We start from the raw sequence: 16,929 nt of genomic DNA, 5'->3' as shown, positions 1-16,929 counted from the left end.
AGAGAGAGAGAGAGATCTCATAGAACTGGAAGGGACTCTGAAAGGTCATCGAGTCCAGCCCCCTGCCTTCACTAGCAGGACCAAGTACTGATTTTGCCCCAGATCCCTAAGTGGCCACCTCAAGGATTGAACTCACAACCCTGGGTTTATCAGGCCAATGCTCAAACCACTGAGCTATCCCTCCTCCCCAATAGAGGAAAAACAGCGAAGAGTCCTTGTGGCACCTTAGAGACTAACAAATTTATTTGGGCATAAGCTTTTGTGGGCTAGAACCCACTTCATCAGATGCATGGAGTGGAAAATACAGTAGGCAGGTATACACAGTACATGAAAAGATGGGAGTTGCCTTACCGAGTGGGGGGGTCAGTGCTAATGAGGCCAAATCAATTAGGGTGGATGTAGCCCATTGACAAGAAGGGGTGAGTATCAACCGAGGGAAAATTATTTTTTGTAGTGACCCAGCCGCTCCCAGTTTTTATTCAGGCCTAATTTGATGGTGTCAAGTTTGCAAATTAATTCCAGTTCTGCAGTTTCTCGTTGAAGTCTGTTTTTGAAGTATTTTTGTTGAAGAATAGCCACTTTTATTGAGTGTCCAGGGAGATTGAAGCATTCTCCTACTGGTTTTTGAATGTTACAATTCTTGATGTCTGATTTGTGTCCATTTATTCTTTTGTGTAGAGACTGTCTGGTTTGTCCAATGTACATGGCAGAGGGGCATTGCTGGCACATGATGGCATATATCACATTGGTAGATGTGCAGGTGAACGAGCCCCCGATGGTGTGGCTGGTGTGGTTAGGTCCTATGATGGTGAATAGATATGCGGACAGAGTTGGCAATGCGGTTTGTTGCAGGGATTGGTTCCTGGGTTAGTGTTTCTGTTGTGTGGTGTGTAGTTGCTGGTCAGTATTTGCTTCAGGTTTGGGGGCTGTCTGTAAGCAAGGACTGACCTGTCTCCCAAGGTCTGTGAGAGTGAGGGATCATCCTTCAGAATAGGTTGTAGATGCTTGATGATGCGCTGGAGAGGTTTTAGTTGTGGGCTGTAGGTGATGGCTAGTGGCTTTCTGTTACTTTCTTTGCTGGGCCTGTCCTGTAGTAGGTGACTTCTGGGTACCCTTCTGGCTTTGTCAACCTGTTTTTTCACTTCCCCGGGTGGGTATTGTAGTTTTAAGAACGCTTGATAAAGATCCTGTAGGTATTTGTCTCTGTCTGAGGAATTGGAGCAAATGCAATTGTATCTTAGGGCTTGGCTGTAGACAATGAATTGTGTGATGTGGTCTGGATGAAAGCTGGAAGCATGTAGGTAAGTACAGCGGTCAGTAGGTTTCCGGTATAGGGTGGTGTTTATGTGACCATCGCTTATTTGCACTATAGTGTCCAGGAAGTGGATCTCTTGTGTGGACTGGTCTAGATTGAGGTTGATGGTGGGGTGGAAATTGTTGAAATTCTGGTGGAATTCCTCAAGGGCTTCTTTTCCATGGGTCCAGATGATGAAGATGTCATCAATGTAGTGCAAGTAGAGTAGGGGCGTTAGGGGACAGGAGCTGAGGAAGCGTTGTTCTAGGTCAGCCATAAAAAAATAGCAGTGCCGCTGACTTGGAGGTATAAATCATCCCCAAATCTGAAATAGTTGTGGGTGAGGACAAAGTCACAAAGCTCAGCCCCCAGGTTTGCCATGACATTATCGGGGATACTGTTCCTGACGGCTTGTAGTCTATCTTTGTGTGGAATGTTGGTGTAGAGAACTTCTACATCCATAGTGGCCAGGATGGTGTTTTCTGGAAGATCACCAATGGATTGTAGTTTCCTCAGGAAGTCAGTGGTGTCTCGAAGATAGCTGGGAGTGCTGGTAGCGTAGGGCCTGAGGAGAGAGTCCACATGGACCAGACAATCATGCTGTCAGGGTGCCAATGCCTGAGGTGATGGGGCATCCAGGATTCCCAGGTTTATGGATCTTGGGTAGCCGATAGAATACCCCTGGTTGGGGCTTAGGGGTGTGTCTCTGTAGATTTGTTCCTGTGCTTCTTCAGGGAGTTTCTTGAGCAGATGGTGCAGTTTCTTTTGGTACCCTTCAGTGGGATCAGAGGGTAATAGCCTGTAGAATGTGGTGTCAGAGTTGTCTAGCAGCCTCTCCTCATACTCCGACCTATTCATGATGACTACAGCACTACAGTGATCCCTGAAACTGGAGATAGTTTTAGTATTTTCTTCACTTTTTCCTGCCTAAAGAAAGTTGCAGGGAAACCTGACTTCAGTGACATCTTAAATGACAATAAGCTGTTTAATTGCTCTACTAAAGGTGGAGAAGAATTGTACCCAAACCATTTTTAGATAGTTTGGTCTCATCTCTTGAAACAGGAATCTGCCTAGCATGGGTGTTCGCTGTACAGTGGAACCTGCCCATCTATTGCAATAAGCAGGAGTCTGTTTCACTGAACTTACTTTTCTGAAGAGGGTGGATCACTTACTGTGATTTGACACAAGACTTCTTTTTGTCTGGGTGGTTCTGAGATACTATTTTAATATGTTCTAGCATAATTTTTGTTTGGCATTCACTATAGGAACAATTTTAACTTTCTCTGTGAATATTGCATGTATTTTGATGGTTCATTAGAATGGCATCCATATATCATATGCCTCAATAAAATAAGGTGTTGCCATCTTTGGTTTCATTAAGAAGGTTCAGGTTTGGTTAGTTGGGAATGAAACTGTGAAATGTGAATGGGAGGATGGTGAGTCAAATGCCTATTTGCATATCCAATAAAAGAAAAGTGTCAGGTTAAAGCAAAGGCTGTAAAACCACAAATATCTGGGGCAAAAGTGAGTGCAGCATATGAAGATTACATAGTAAACGTACACATTTCTGAGGAACAGATTTTTAAATAAATCATCGTGGAATTCCGGAGCGCAAACCCAAGTTTCACTCATTCTTAACCACTGCAAGCTGGAAGCAAATTTTTGACTTAGGTTCTGATGCATTAGAACCGGTCCTGTGCAATACAACACAGGACTTGGTGATCTAAGCTTCTTTTTTCCGTGGAGTTGCCACCTTTTGCTGCCCAGTGGTAACAGGAACACAGGTACCCACAGCCTTGGGATGTTCCATTAGAAGAGGAGCTAACTGAATGTCTTGAAATATCTATTTTTGCTGTGGAGTACTGTGTCCAGTTTTGGGCCCCACATTACAAGAAGGATGTGGAAAAATTAGAAAGAGTCCAGCGGAGGGCAACAAAAATGATTAGGGGGCTGGAGCACATGACTTATGAGGAGAGGCTGAGGGAACTGGGATTGTTTAGTTTGCAGAAGAGAAGAATGAGGGGGGATTTGATAGCTGCTTTCAACTACCTGAAGGGGGGTTCCAAAGAGGATGGATCTAGACTGTTCTCAGTGGTAGCAGATGACAGAACAAGGAGTAATGGTCTCAAGTTGCAGTGGAGGAGGTTTAGGTTGGATATTTGGAAAAACTTTTTCATTAGGAGGGTGGTGAAGCACTGGAATGCGTTACCTAGGGAGGTGGTGGAATCTCCTTCCATAGAGGTTTTTAAGGCCCGGCTTGACAAAGCCCTGGCTGGGATGCTTTAGTTGGGGATTGGTCCTGCTTTGAGCAGGGGGTTGGACTAGATGACCTCCTGAGGTCCCTTCCAACCCTGATATTCTATGATTCTATGAAGTGAAAATTTGGTGGGGCCTTGCACACTTCACAGTTCTGTTCACAGTGTATGTGACTCCATGAATTAAATACACACTGGGCTTAAATGTTCTCCAGATGTCTGTTGGCTCTAAGGTAAACTGAAAATTGGCTGACGTATCCGAGAGAGTGTTACCTTCAGGAAATCGTTCCAGTACTTATTTTTGAACTTTGGTAAGTCAGAACTGCTAAACTGAAAACCTCATACTTGCCAAGAAGCCAGTCTTCAATGAAGACAATTCACATCTGATAAATGTGAGGCAATTCTGTTGGGAAATAAGTATGTTACATGTGCACAGTAAGTTGATGAACGTGCCCTCTGCATGTGGAGCTAATGAAGACTTTGGTACAGTAATTTAAAGAGACGGTTGAGTGGTGATTTGATTACAGTCTATATAAGTACCTACATGAAGAACAAATACTTGATAATGGCTGTGCAGGAGTTTGGGGTGGTGGTGAGGGTGGAGGTCTGGTTGGTCTCTGGGATCTGACTGGAGAAAAGTATTACACGATCCAGTGGCTGAAGGTTCAAGCTAGATGCATTCAGACTGGAAATAAGACACATTTTTAACAGAGTAATTAGCCTTATTAAGGATTGTGGTGGATTCTTTATCAATGATTGGATCTTGCTTCCCCCCCCCCCCCCCCCCAAGATACACTTCAGGAATTATTATAGAGAAGTTCTATGGCCTGTGTTGTACCGAAGGTCAGATTAGATTATCATACTGGTCCCTTCTGGGCTTGGAATCTATGGAAGCTTAAACTTGCATGTAGCTGAAGAGATGCAAAGGAGGCTGCAGAACCTTCTATCAAAAACTATAGGCACTTTGCCTTCAGGTATATTAGAAGAGAATTGGAACTTCATCTGAATGCTGACTATAAAAAGAGTACCTAATGTGTCTTTGAATTGTTGGACCATGTCTTACTCCTTTGGGTACAAGAATAATGTAGCATGAATGGAAATTAATAGGATTTGATTTGCCTGCAGTATTTCAAAAAATAAAACCACAGTGAATGTTAGGAGCATAGGAATTGATTGCCACGCTGGATCGGGCCCTGATCTGGAAGCATAAATATCTCCAAACCCATTTTGTTTGTTGCTTTTCGGTGATTCCTGTTTTTTTATTATTATGCATACAGTGAACATAATTTACCTTCATTTGAAAGCTCCACTATTTAGGCTTCTGACTAATTTAAATTGAGGGAATCACCTGTGTGGTGCCAAGATAAACTGAAGAGAAGGGATTTGGGCACACAGGACTTCATTAAGAAGCCATCCTTCAACTCAGGGACCGGGAAGCTTCTGCAGTGCTTTGATTGTGCTTTGATTATACTTTTTCATTTTTCCTGGTTTGTTTGAAAGGCAGGTGTTGTTAGTAAAAGCGGTTGTATAGAAAAGCTTTTGGCTGCGTCTGCTGCTCTTCCTTGAGGGCACATCGCCGATATTCTGACTTATTTCTCTTAATTTTTTTTTAAAGATCCCTGCATTTATTAAAATTAATGAGTTTCTTGTAGATTTTAAGGTAGGTGAACACTAGGTTTCCTTGAGATAGGAGATGGTCTTGTGGTTAAAGCACAGCCTGAGCATCATGAGATCTGGATGCTCTGCTCTGCCACAGGCTTCCTCTGTGACCTTGGAGAAGTTGCTTTCATCTTGTTGCTTCACTTTCCTGCTCTGTAAAATAGGAATCATACTTACAGACCTCAGAGGGGCATTGGGAAGCTAACTTACTTACTGTTGGTAATGTTTTTTGAGAGTTTCTGATGGAAAGGACTATAGAAGTGTAAAGTAAAAGTTAACACATGCATGCATCTTCCCTGATACTAAATTGTATATGCAGTATTGCCAACACTCTCACAGTTCTTGCAATATTTGGTATTTTCCCCCCCCCTCAAATTCCCAGCTCCAGTAGCTATGTGATTAGGAGGGAATTTGAGCTTACTTTTATTTTTACAGGAAAGTTTCTGGATCTCTTAGTTGCAGAGACAAGCTTAAAAATGTGCTTCGGGTATAACCTAAAATCTCAAAACAAGAAGGCAAAAATAACCCCAAATGTCTCTTCAGTAACAATCTCATGCTTTTTAAGTCAAGCCATTGACATTTGGGGCCTGACCCATGGGTTTTGAACATTTGGGGCTGATGATACTGTGTGTTTTAAGTGTCATCTCTTTTTAAAGCTGAATCCTGGGAGGTAAGATGAAAATGAAAATGTTTTTGAAAAGTAACAAGCAAATCTTAATATAGCCAAGAATGCGGAACTGCCCTTAGAAAAAAAATAGGTTGGACAGCTGAAGAGGAATCTTGCTGAACAGGCTAAAGATGCTGAGTGACTTTTGTGGTTACATTTTTCTTCTAAAAATGTTGGGGTGGGGATGTAGCTGGGTCAGTCACTCACCCTTATTTCTTTAAGAACTTGATTCAAATCTGTCCTAAACAAAGTGACTGAAAGAAATCAAGTTTCCACTTCATTGGAAAAACTGTTCCCAAGAACCCAGCTGTAGACTCCATTCAGGTGGGATTTTAAAGCAATCTCAGTTTGGCATCAGACGACTAGCATATTGCCATGGAAAGGATGAAACTCTCACACTAGGTTTGGACACCTCATGTTGAATTAAGCTGAGTTTCTGCATATGGACAAGTTTAGACTGGTTCCTGCTGTATCCAAAAGGGGTAGAGAGAGAAGACTGGGGTTTAGGCCTCTCTCTTCCTCTTCTAGAATGCAGAAGATTGAATAATGATTTCTATCCTAGAAATAGATTCAGCCTTTAAAGCCAGACCTAATCAAATGAAGGCTATTTTCAAATGGAACAAAAATCCTTGTCACCTGGTAGATGAATAATTGCAAATTCACATGGAACTAGTGGATTAAATAGGGGATGTGTAGATCGAAGTCCGTCAATGTTGTACATGTCTAGCATCTAGACAGAAACTTCAGACTACAGTGCTGAGGATGCTCGGCATGGTCAGTCGATTAGAATTTACATAAACCTCTCTCCCCACCCCCACCCCCACCCCTGGCAAATGCAAAGAAAGCTGTAAAGAGAGACCTAGAGTTTGAAAATGCCAAGACCTCCCAACCGAAGGGAAATGGCTCTAAGGACTAAGGAATTGATGCCTATCTAGTCTAAAGATTCTGCCCCTGCCCTCTTTCCCCTCCCCCCCACCCCCACTTTGGTGCTTAGAGGTATAATATTAAATCATAGATTTTTGAAAGTTCCATGGCTCTATTAAACCAGTCGTAATGGCTGTATCTGCACATGTTATTGAGAAAAACAGTCCTTGCTTTCTCTTAAAGATTCCTACTTCATTAAAGTGATACAGACACAAGGGACGTACACAAATAAACATTTATTATGGTCAGACTAAGCTATATATATGCAACCAATAAAAATCAGTACTAATTAGAAATAACACTTCTGCTCATAAGGCAACATTATCCATTCTACAAATCCAAAACCAGAGGAAACTCCTCAAAGTCGTCCACTCGCTCCCTTATGCAATGCAAAATGCGCTCTCAGGTGTTCCAATCCTGCAGACAAACATCTGTTTGAAGTCAGAGCATTCTACCTGAGTACAGGCTGCACGAGCAGGCCCTAGATCTGCATTGCACTAACTCTTATAAATAGCTCAATATTGGCTGTGTTGATATGCCCACACCAACTTGTAGGGGATCAGGGAGGAGTGAGTGGCTTAGAAGCTGGCAAACCATTCTGGTCAATTTGTTGTCGGCGATTTACTTTTAAAACTCTTAATACTTTTTTCCAGCAATGCTCTAATGGTGTTTAGCTACATATTTGCCTCCTTTAAATCAAAGACTTGAAGCACTGTTGCTTTAGAATATTTCACAAAAGTGTATAGAATCAATTTGACAGGATCATAGGGCTTTAGCTCTTTCTTCCATGCACAGTCCATTCAGTGCACAGCCTAAAATGTCAGGTAGCAGTAGTTGGTTCGTTCTTATAAAATTCTCAAAAGTGGGGTAGTTGCTGCCATAGTGATTCATAGATATTTATTGAAAAATGTTTGAACAGTTCATATGTTTTAACGCTAGATCTTTTCCCAGAGATTGTGGGCAACCAAACAGACATTAAGGGACTGATTTGTAAAACTACACTGATTTGTGTGCATGGTTAGAGTGATAATGCCTTACTTTGGTAAGGGTGCATGCCAATAGCTACCTGCATAACTGGCTATTTGCATGAAACTCTCCTGACTCGTACAGTCACGTTGGCTGTGCTTCTTAATTGTACATGCAGTTGTTCATATTAATTGCATGTGCATTTTTGAAAATCAAACTTTAATAACAATTTAATCAGGGAACCTCAAATCTAGTGCAGATATGCACCTTCTTAGTGCTGCAGACAGTATTCTTATAAAAAATCCCTTGGAAACAGGAATAACTTGTCTCTCACCTATAATGTCTCTCACCTAACTTCCCCCCCCCCTTTTTTTATAATACTTGTAAAACGTGTTGCAACCTATGACAACAATGCTGCATAAAAACACCTTTATTTTTTAAACAGTGTGTAAGCTGTTGAAAACTTAACTTGGCAAATTGTAGCATCAGTCAAATACCAGCAGGGGTCCCTCACTCACTACTGAGATTTAGAATTTCAGTTTTATTATTATAAGCAAAACAAAGTTACAGTTAGATGTTGGAGCAATATTTTTCAAAGTCTTGGTTAAGGTACTTGCTGTGGCCTCTGGTTCTGAAAGCCTTGCTTTCTTTAGGGGATGGGAAGGGATTCCTATCTTTTTATTCTTGAAAGGAAGGAGAGAGGAATCCATTCTAATGCTTTGGCTGATCTTGATCCATAACTTGCTGGTAATTCATTGTCTTTGGTTTCCGCTGCTTCTAACCCCTCCATGATAATGAGGACTACCCATATATAAGAACCTGGCATTTGAATAGGTGCATCTTTTGGGGGAAGTACTAATTCAGTGTGCCTCTAAATAGGACAACTAGAAAATTCCCTTCCTCTGCTACTACTAAGATCTTGCATTATGAAACTGAAATTATTTTGGAAAAATTACTTTTTCCATTAACTTTTTCATTTAGTTTGAACAATGAAAATGGATTCATATTCCACTTCACAACATCCTGCTCGCGCTCAGAAAAAGGAACACTGCTGGGAAGCGTTCTAGACCCTGATCCCATAAAGATTTAAGCACGTGCTTAACTTTAAGACCCATAAGTAATCTCACTGCAGTCAATGGGATTGCTTGCATGCTTAAAGATAAGTATGCCCTTAGGTCTTTGCTGGATTGGGACCTGTATTAAATAACTATATTTAAAAACTCATCAGTCTCAAGAGTAGAATTTGATCATGGAGCTAACATGGTTTTGCCACTGTCCAGACTGATTTCAATTGTGCTTGCTGCAAGCATGTCTGACCCCTGTTTTAAGTAAGGTTTTTAAACACTGTTCTTTTGGCCAGTGAAAATGGGGCCTGAAAGGGATTTCTGCCCCCTAAAAAAGGGTTACAATAGACAAAAATATTTCTCGGGGCATAAAAATATTCAGAAGTTAACTAGAGTCTGCATGAGGTTTGATATTTGTTGCTGTAATCCACACTAGGAGGATGGGTCTTTGTACCCCCATTAGTGGCTGGTCCACTGATTCATGTGAATAGTCGTTTAGCTTATGTGGTAGAAACTCACCGTTTTAGTTCTGAAGGTCTAGGATTCAAATCCTACAGCCAGCCCAAGTGGAGTCGTTACATTGTGACTCAGTATGGCTGGCTGAAGCAAACACTAAGAATGTATTAATCGCTGCTGATGGAAGCTTTTTCCTTCTTTTGCAGGTTTTTATTTCTGTAAACTGCCTCAGCACGGATTTCTCCTCTCAGAAAGGAGTTAAAGGGCTGCCCTTGAACATTCAGATTGACACCTACAGCTACAATAACAGGAGTAACAAACCCGTCCACAGGGCCTACTGCCAGATTAAAGTCTTCTGTGACAAGGTAAGGTCAGGCCAGCCTGCAAATGAGGGCTTGGGGAAGGCTGTCCCTCCAGCTCTGTTTAGTATAAATGACTTTTTCCTTTATGATTCTAACACATGCTATTTTGGATAATCTCTGAAAACTCCATATGTGTTCGGCATTTGTAAGGGAAAAAATTGGTGCAGAGATGCTGAAGTGAGCTCAGAAAAATTTGCTGCCTTCAGAATGCTGGAGTGTTGCAAAATGTTTTTAGGCACAGTCAGTGTTGACTTTGGGAATGGTCATTGGGAGATGACACTGAATGTCACAGTTGCCAACAGCAAATAACTCTGTATACTTGGTTTTCAGTTCAAACTTGAAACTCTATTGAGACAGGGAACAAGTCTTTTTTAACAAAATCACTAAATATGGATTTTTTTATTTCTTTGTGTGCCTTCTTCTTGTTCTCATTATCAAAACATTTGAGAACCTCACCAGTAATGAGTTTGTTTTCCTACTGCCCTGGTGAGATAGGGAAGTATCATTAATAGCATTTTATCGATGGGGAAACTGAGGACAAAATTTTCAAGTCTCCACTAGTTTTGAATGCCTCAGTTATGAGCGCTCCGCTTGGCGCTTATGGTTTGGTTTTTCTCCACAGATGTAGAGCACCTAAAGCTGTGAGTGCAGCATTGTAGAAGGTGGAATATTTCCTGAGACTGTGCAAGTTTTAAAAACTTGACCAGATTTTCACAAATGACAATTTTTCGTGGCTTACAACTCATCCAAATCTGGGCAGACTTTCTGAGGCCCAGTGAAAAGCACATCTCTGAGCCCAGGGCTTCTCCCAACCAAATTCTGAACTCTCAACCCCAAGTGCAGGCTACCATAAAAAAATTGCCTAACACTGCATGTTTAATCTTAATATTTCTGTCACTATCACTCCAGTTCTAATGCATGGATGGACACTTACCCAGCCTTCTTCTGCCCCACCGTAGGGTCTATACTATAAGCAGGGCCAGAATAGTGTCTTAGGCACATGTGAAAATGATATCCAAAGTGACTTAGACTCCCAAATCCTACAGACTTTCCTAAGCACATAAGTTGTTTGAAAATGGGAATTAGGCAATGAAAATGTTACCTTTAGTTCTTAAAAATTACAAAGGGTTTGCAGACTTCCTGAGGGTTTCCTGTGCTCACTATTTACTCAGCATTATAAATCTGGCTAGCACGCCCATACTGCACTATGCAGATCTTCTGACTCGGGTCTGCAGCTTGACCTGTTTCCAAACTGGACAGGGCTTGGACCAGAGTCACAGCAGGACTTAGCTCTGACCAACCCCCATAACAGGTCCTGAGTGCTTGTGGACTCAAGTCAGACTATTTTATGTGTAAATGGAAGGGAGGGTTGGGCTCAAACTTGAGTCAGAGCCCAGGCTTAGTGTGCAGTATAGATATACCTAGAGAGGCTAAGTGACTTGTCACATAAGAAGTCTGTGGTGGAGAAGAGAATTGAACCCAGGCTAGTGCCGTAACCCCTGGACTACGTTTCCTCAATAAGTCACAAGCTAAAAAAGTAGACTTCCAAACTCCCTCGCTTTTAATAAACCAGTTGTTAATAATATGGCACATCCACACTCCGCTCATTGGTTCAGAGGAAAGTGTTTTAGTCTGCATCATAAATTTCAGCAAATCTAGTTAATTACCCCATTTATATAATTTTTCACTTTGGATTTTTGTCTGGTCTCTCTCTTTGCATGACTCCTCCCTGACCTACATTGTAAAATATATTTGTCCTATTTAATCTGGGGGCATCTCTTCGCACCCAAAAAATATTGTCAAGTTGAGGATGTAATTCCTTAGCATGATTGTTACACGTAGACAGTCCCTCACCCAGATTCTGAAGTGGAGTCACATGGGGAACACATCTCTGTCAATACAGATCACTCAAATATTGGCTCAATCTCTGTTTAAATAGTATAAAAATAGACTTGACCGGACACCTCTATTAGTTGTGTGTCCCAAACCCCAGCGGTGCCTCCATCTGACTGCAGAGGAAGTGGCCAAGGCTTGAATCTTAAGTGATCCATCTACTTATCTTAGGTACTTAAGTGGCCACCATTACCATAGTAACTGAATATCTCTCTGAGGCCTTGGCTACACTTGCAGATGTACAGCACTGTGAGTTAAACCTGACTTCGTACAGCTGAGTAGGGAAAGCGCTGCAGTCTGTCCACACTGACTGCTGCCCAGCGCACTGTCGTGGCCACATTTGCAGCATTTGCAGCGCCATTGGGAGCGGTGCATTATGGGCAGCTATCCCACAGAGCACTTCTTCCCATTCTGGCGCCGTGGGTTGTGGGAAGGGGGCGTGGGTGCGGGGCATTCTGGGTCCTGCCCCAATGCCCCGTGATGCATCGCTTCGCATCCCAGAAATCCCTTTGTTTCCATCCACCTTTCGCCATCTTTCAATGGTTTCTGTGGCGCCATCTTTCAATGGTTTCTGTGCAGCGCGATCTGTTGTCTGTGGGAAATGGAGTCCGAACTGCTGAGGCATATGCTGACTTATCTCGCCAGCACGTCACGTTTGGCTGTCTAACTATTCCTTAAGATCCAAAGTGACAGTGAGAGTGAGGAGTCCGACGATGCTATCAAGCCGCGTAACGCGTACGACACGAAATTGCTTGTGGCATTCACAGACATGCTCAGCACCGTGGAACGCCGCTTTTGGGCTCGGGAAACAAGCACCGAGTGGTGGGATCACATCGTCATGGAAGTCTGGGATGACGAGCAGTGGCTGCAGAACTTTCAGATGAGAAAAGCCACTTTCATGGGACTGTGTGAGGAGCTCGCCCCCACCCTGCGGCGCAAGGACATGAGATTGAGAGCTGCCCTGCCAGTGGAGAAGCTATTGCAATCTGGAAGCTGGCAACTCCAGACAGCTACCGGTCGGTCGCAAACCAGTTTGGAGTGGGAAAGTCGACCGTTGGAATCGTGTTGATGCACGTTTGCAGGGCCATTAATCGCATCCTACTCAGAAGAACCGTGACTCTGGGTAACGTGCAGGAAATAGTGGATGGCTTTGCACAAATGGGGTTCCCTAACTGTGGAGGGGCGATAGATGGGACGCACATTCCTACTCTGGCACCACCCCACCTAGGATCCGAGTACGTTAATCAGAAGGGGTATTTCTCTATGGTTCTCCAGGCGCTTGTGGATCACCGTGGGTGTTTCATTGACATTAACGCAGGCTGGCCCAGAAACGTGCATGATGCATGCATCTTTTGGAACACTTGGCTGTTCAGGAAGATGCGGGCCGGGACTTTTTTCCCAGAGCGGAAGATCACGGTAGGGGAAGTCGAAATGCCCATTGTGATCCTTGGAGATCCCGCTTACCTGTTAATGCCGTGGCTCATGAAACCCTACACAGGGAGCCTTGACAGTAGCAAGGAACGGTTCAACTACAGGCTGAGCCGGTGCCGAATGACTGTGGAGTGTGCCTTTGGCCGTTTAAAGGCCCACTGGCGATCTCTGTATGGGAAGCTGGACTTGGCCGAAAACAGCATCCCCGCGGTTATATCCGCGTGCTGTGCCCTCCATAATATTTGTGAAGGGAAGGGTGAAAGCTTCACTCAGGCATGGACCTCTGAGGTTCAACACCTGGAGGCTGAATTTGCACAGCCAGAGAGCAGGGCTATTACAGGGGCCCAGCCCGGGGCTGCAAGGATTAGGGATGCCTTGAGGGAGCAATTTGAGGCTGAAAACCAGCAGTGATATCTGGTGCCCTGCATGAAGTGCAGTAGTTCCAATCTTTAGGAATCCGTGTTTGCTAAGCAGACAAGCAGACTTTCAGTGCCTGTTTATTTCCTGGGCTAAGGAGTCTTTTACTTTATGCAATAATAAAGAATGTTTTCAAAGCCAAGAAATCCATTTATTGAAAAGAAAACATTTATTTATTGAAAAGAAACAAGGGGGTGGGGTGGGGAACGGTACAAGCACAGATTCGCGTATGTCCTGTCTGGTGTGCTGTGCAGTGAGTGCTGCACTTCAGGACAGCTATACTGCATGGTGATGGGGGTTGAGTGCAGAGGGTAAGGGTCGTGGTTTTCAGGGCTGGGTGGTGAAGATACTGGTATTGGAGGCAGCGGGTGGCGTGAAGAACACGGCAAGGCATTTGCAGCGCTGTATCTCCGTGGTTGCAGCGCTTCATGTACTCCACATCCCCGAGAGGAATAGCGTGTATTGCGCTGCCGCTGCGGCGCCAGTGTGGCCGCCCAATGCGCTGTGACTGGCCTCCAGAAGTATTCGGCAGTTTCCTACAATGCCTGTTCTAGTCACTCTGGTCATCAGTTCAAACTCTACTGCCCTGGCCTCAGGTAACCAACCATGTGACCCACCCTTTACATTCCCCGGGAATTTTAAAAATCCCCTCGTAGTCATCAGTCGATGGGACAGGCTAGTTAGGCTGAACAGCCTGCTCCGCCAGTGCCACAGCAGGTGGAGTGGCACCGGGCTCTTTGGCCGGCACCTTGGTACCAATGGGCCCCGTGTTTCCCCCAGTGTTAGAGACCCAGTTTACAAGCCAATCTGAGTTTTCCTTTTACAAAGCAGATCACCAAATCTTCCTCCCCATGCCAAATTTTTCCAGTGCATCCTATGTTCTGGGCAGGCAATGGGATTAGGTGTTTGGCACATGCAGATGAGCATAGGGATGCTGCCACTTTGGTTATGATTGTTCTGAATCCAAAGTTAATAGTCTGGCCTATATATGGCTTACTCTTAGTTTTTAGACTAATGTAAGGAGACTCCATCACTGTTTCATTTTGAATTATTGCAATAGAACCTGTTGCAGCACCACCTACCCACTCTGACAGGTCCCCACTGAGATTAGGTCCTTGTTGTGCTAGGTCCTGTACAAAAATACATTTAAACTCTGCTTCACAGAGTTTACAGTCATCCCCGTTTCACAGAACTGAAACACAGACTAAGTGACTTGCCCCAAGATCACACAGGAAGTCTCTGGCAGAGTTTGGAAACAAATTCAAATCTCATTGTGTCCTGACCCAGAGCCTTAGACCATCCTCCTTCCTGAGATATCTAAATGCTTATACGTCATAGAAAACTTGACTAGCTGTTTCTTTTTTTGGTCACTTTTTTGGGGGGGGGGGAGACTAGGAATTCTGTAAATGTGAGGTAGTTCTGCTTCCATCTATTCTGTATTAGGTGTTTGTTGATCCCATAGCAGCTAGCACTGTTCTGAAGGATGAAAAGTGATGCTTGTATTTTTAGTCCTGTGAAAGATGGCACAGTCACTGCTGACAAAGACTCTTTGACATGCTAGTATGTCTTGTTCCATCCTTGTAAAACTCTAGGAGATCTGAATTTAGCTTGATTATAGCGTCAGGAATATTTTTGATTAAAAGTTCAGTAAATATTATTAATCGGAGAAAAATTCAGTGATCACTGTCTTATATCTTAGACACTGCTATTCTCTTAAGTATATGGAAATAACTGAAGTAACTGTGTGGTAACTTGCCATTTTACCCCAGTCCCATACTTAAAACAAATTCAGGTGATTGTGATACTTTCATTAAATTTTGATTTGATGATAGTACTTCAGAATAAGTACTGGACAGATTTTCTGGCTGACCTGATGAAGTGGTTAGTGTGAGACTGACCTCCATGTGTTCTATTATGTAAAGATCAACGTCCTTGACCTGAGGGTATAAAAACAAACTGAGGATACTATTTTTTTTTTCTCCCTTCCTCCCCAATCTGTCATCTGACAGGGAGCAGAGAGGAAGATCAGGGATGAAGAACGAAAACAAAGCAAAAGAAAAGGCAAGTGCACTGACCCCAGCTCCCAGTTGAATGCCTGTAAGTAGAAATTATTCCACCAAGTGTTTAAATGGTAGGCCTCATGTCACTTACAGACTACAATTTGTTTTCAGTACAGTGGAATTCTCCTATAAAGGAGTTATGGAAGGGGAAAAAAAAAGGCAAGCAATAAAATAGCTTCACTTTAATCCACTGTATATGGGATTGTGAACTGTATTTTGCAATGCACAGGATAAGTTAGGAACCTCAATTCTTCTTCACTCGAAAAGAAACTATATGTGCACTATGGATATACAGTGGAGCCCACTCAATCCCTTTTAGCAGCCAGAGAGAGTAGAGGGAGAAGGCAGTGCTATTTGGACCAGCATGAAATCACACTTAGCACTTGCAATCTAAGATGAAGTGTTGTGCAAGGCACTTAAAGTTGGGTAAACATTATTATCCCTGTTTTACAGATGGGTAACTGAATGTTAAGGGCCTGGTTTTGAGAACTGGTGGAGCACCTACAACTCCAACTGAAGTCAGTAGGAGCTGGAGATACCCAGAACCTCTGCAAATCAGGCTTAAGGGATTTACTCAAGGCTATGCAGCAAGTCACTGGCAGAGTCTGCAGTACAAACCCAGAACTCCTGATTCCCAGCCTTGTACTCAACCCATTAGAGCTGAACTGCCCCTTTTTAGTTAATAGTCTAGTTAGACATTGTTTCTACGCATGTAAAAGTAAGCCCGAGGGGCTTGATGCTGGAATGAGCAAAAGATTTTCTAGCTTTTTCCTTCCAAATGTGTTTGCTTTTCATTCTTAATTCTCTCCTGCAGATCATACTTTTATGTTGACTCCTACAGAGCCAATGTTTGATGGTCAGTTATAGGTTAACAGAGTTGTTTGGTGTAAAGTTTATATCCCTGTTTCTCCTTCACATTGTGCAGCAAGGAAAAGTGTGTGTTCCTTGCTCTCCTCTGGACTGTTTGAAGATAATGTTTTGACGTGCTTGTCAGAAGCTCTGCTTTTAACAGTCTGACTGGTTCAATAAGCATTAACCTCACAGCTTGTTTAAACAGGGTTTCCTGACACAGCAAATGCGGGCTGGCAGTGTGGCTTCAGAAGAAGGCAATGACACAGGGAAACCCAGTTGCTAAAGGGCAGTTACAGGGAGGGCAGAGTTTTTAAATGTATCATAAAAAGAAGGCTCAACGCTTTGCTAGCATTTAACAAATGTGTGTGTGGGGGGTGTCTCCTATCCCAAGTTCAGTAGCCCAAGCAGGATCCAGAGACCACTGTGCACAGTACTAGAGCTAATGGCTGAGAAATGGCAATTGCATGCTAAACCCCCCATTTGTAGAAGTTCATATCTTTCTTCATAAATGCTGCTTATGGGGCTAAACTTCCCATGCTTTGGCTGAGCCCAGATGTGGTGTTTGTTTCCCCATTAAGGTTGAATACATATTGTTTGGCTATTTTTGAGCTATAAGTACAGTGACCAGA

The 16,929-nt window shown here is 43.2% G+C and overlaps 1 protein-coding gene across 1 annotated transcript in view; it reads left to right on the top strand.

Annotated features, from left to right (window-relative positions):
* Positions 1-16,929, top strand: part of GRHL1 (grainyhead like transcription factor 1) — a 55,852-nt gene that overhangs the window by 22,124 nt on the left and 16,799 nt on the right. Inside the window, exons 9-10 of the mRNA XM_065401131.1 lie at positions 9,492-9,650; positions 15,398-15,449. Of these exons, the coding sequence (XP_065257203.1) occupies positions 9,492-9,650; positions 15,398-15,449 (211 nt within the window). The remainder of the gene's footprint in view (positions 1-9,491; positions 9,651-15,397; positions 15,450-16,929) is intronic.

Source organism: Emys orbicularis, chromosome 3 (genome assembly GCF_028017835.1).
Source record: "Emys orbicularis isolate rEmyOrb1 chromosome 3, rEmyOrb1.hap1, whole genome shotgun sequence".
Classification (NCBI taxonomy): domain Eukaryota; kingdom Metazoa; phylum Chordata; order Testudines; family Emydidae; genus Emys; species Emys orbicularis.
Note: the sequence above shows the minus strand (reverse complement) of the source record. Positions and strands in the feature narration are given on the sequence as shown.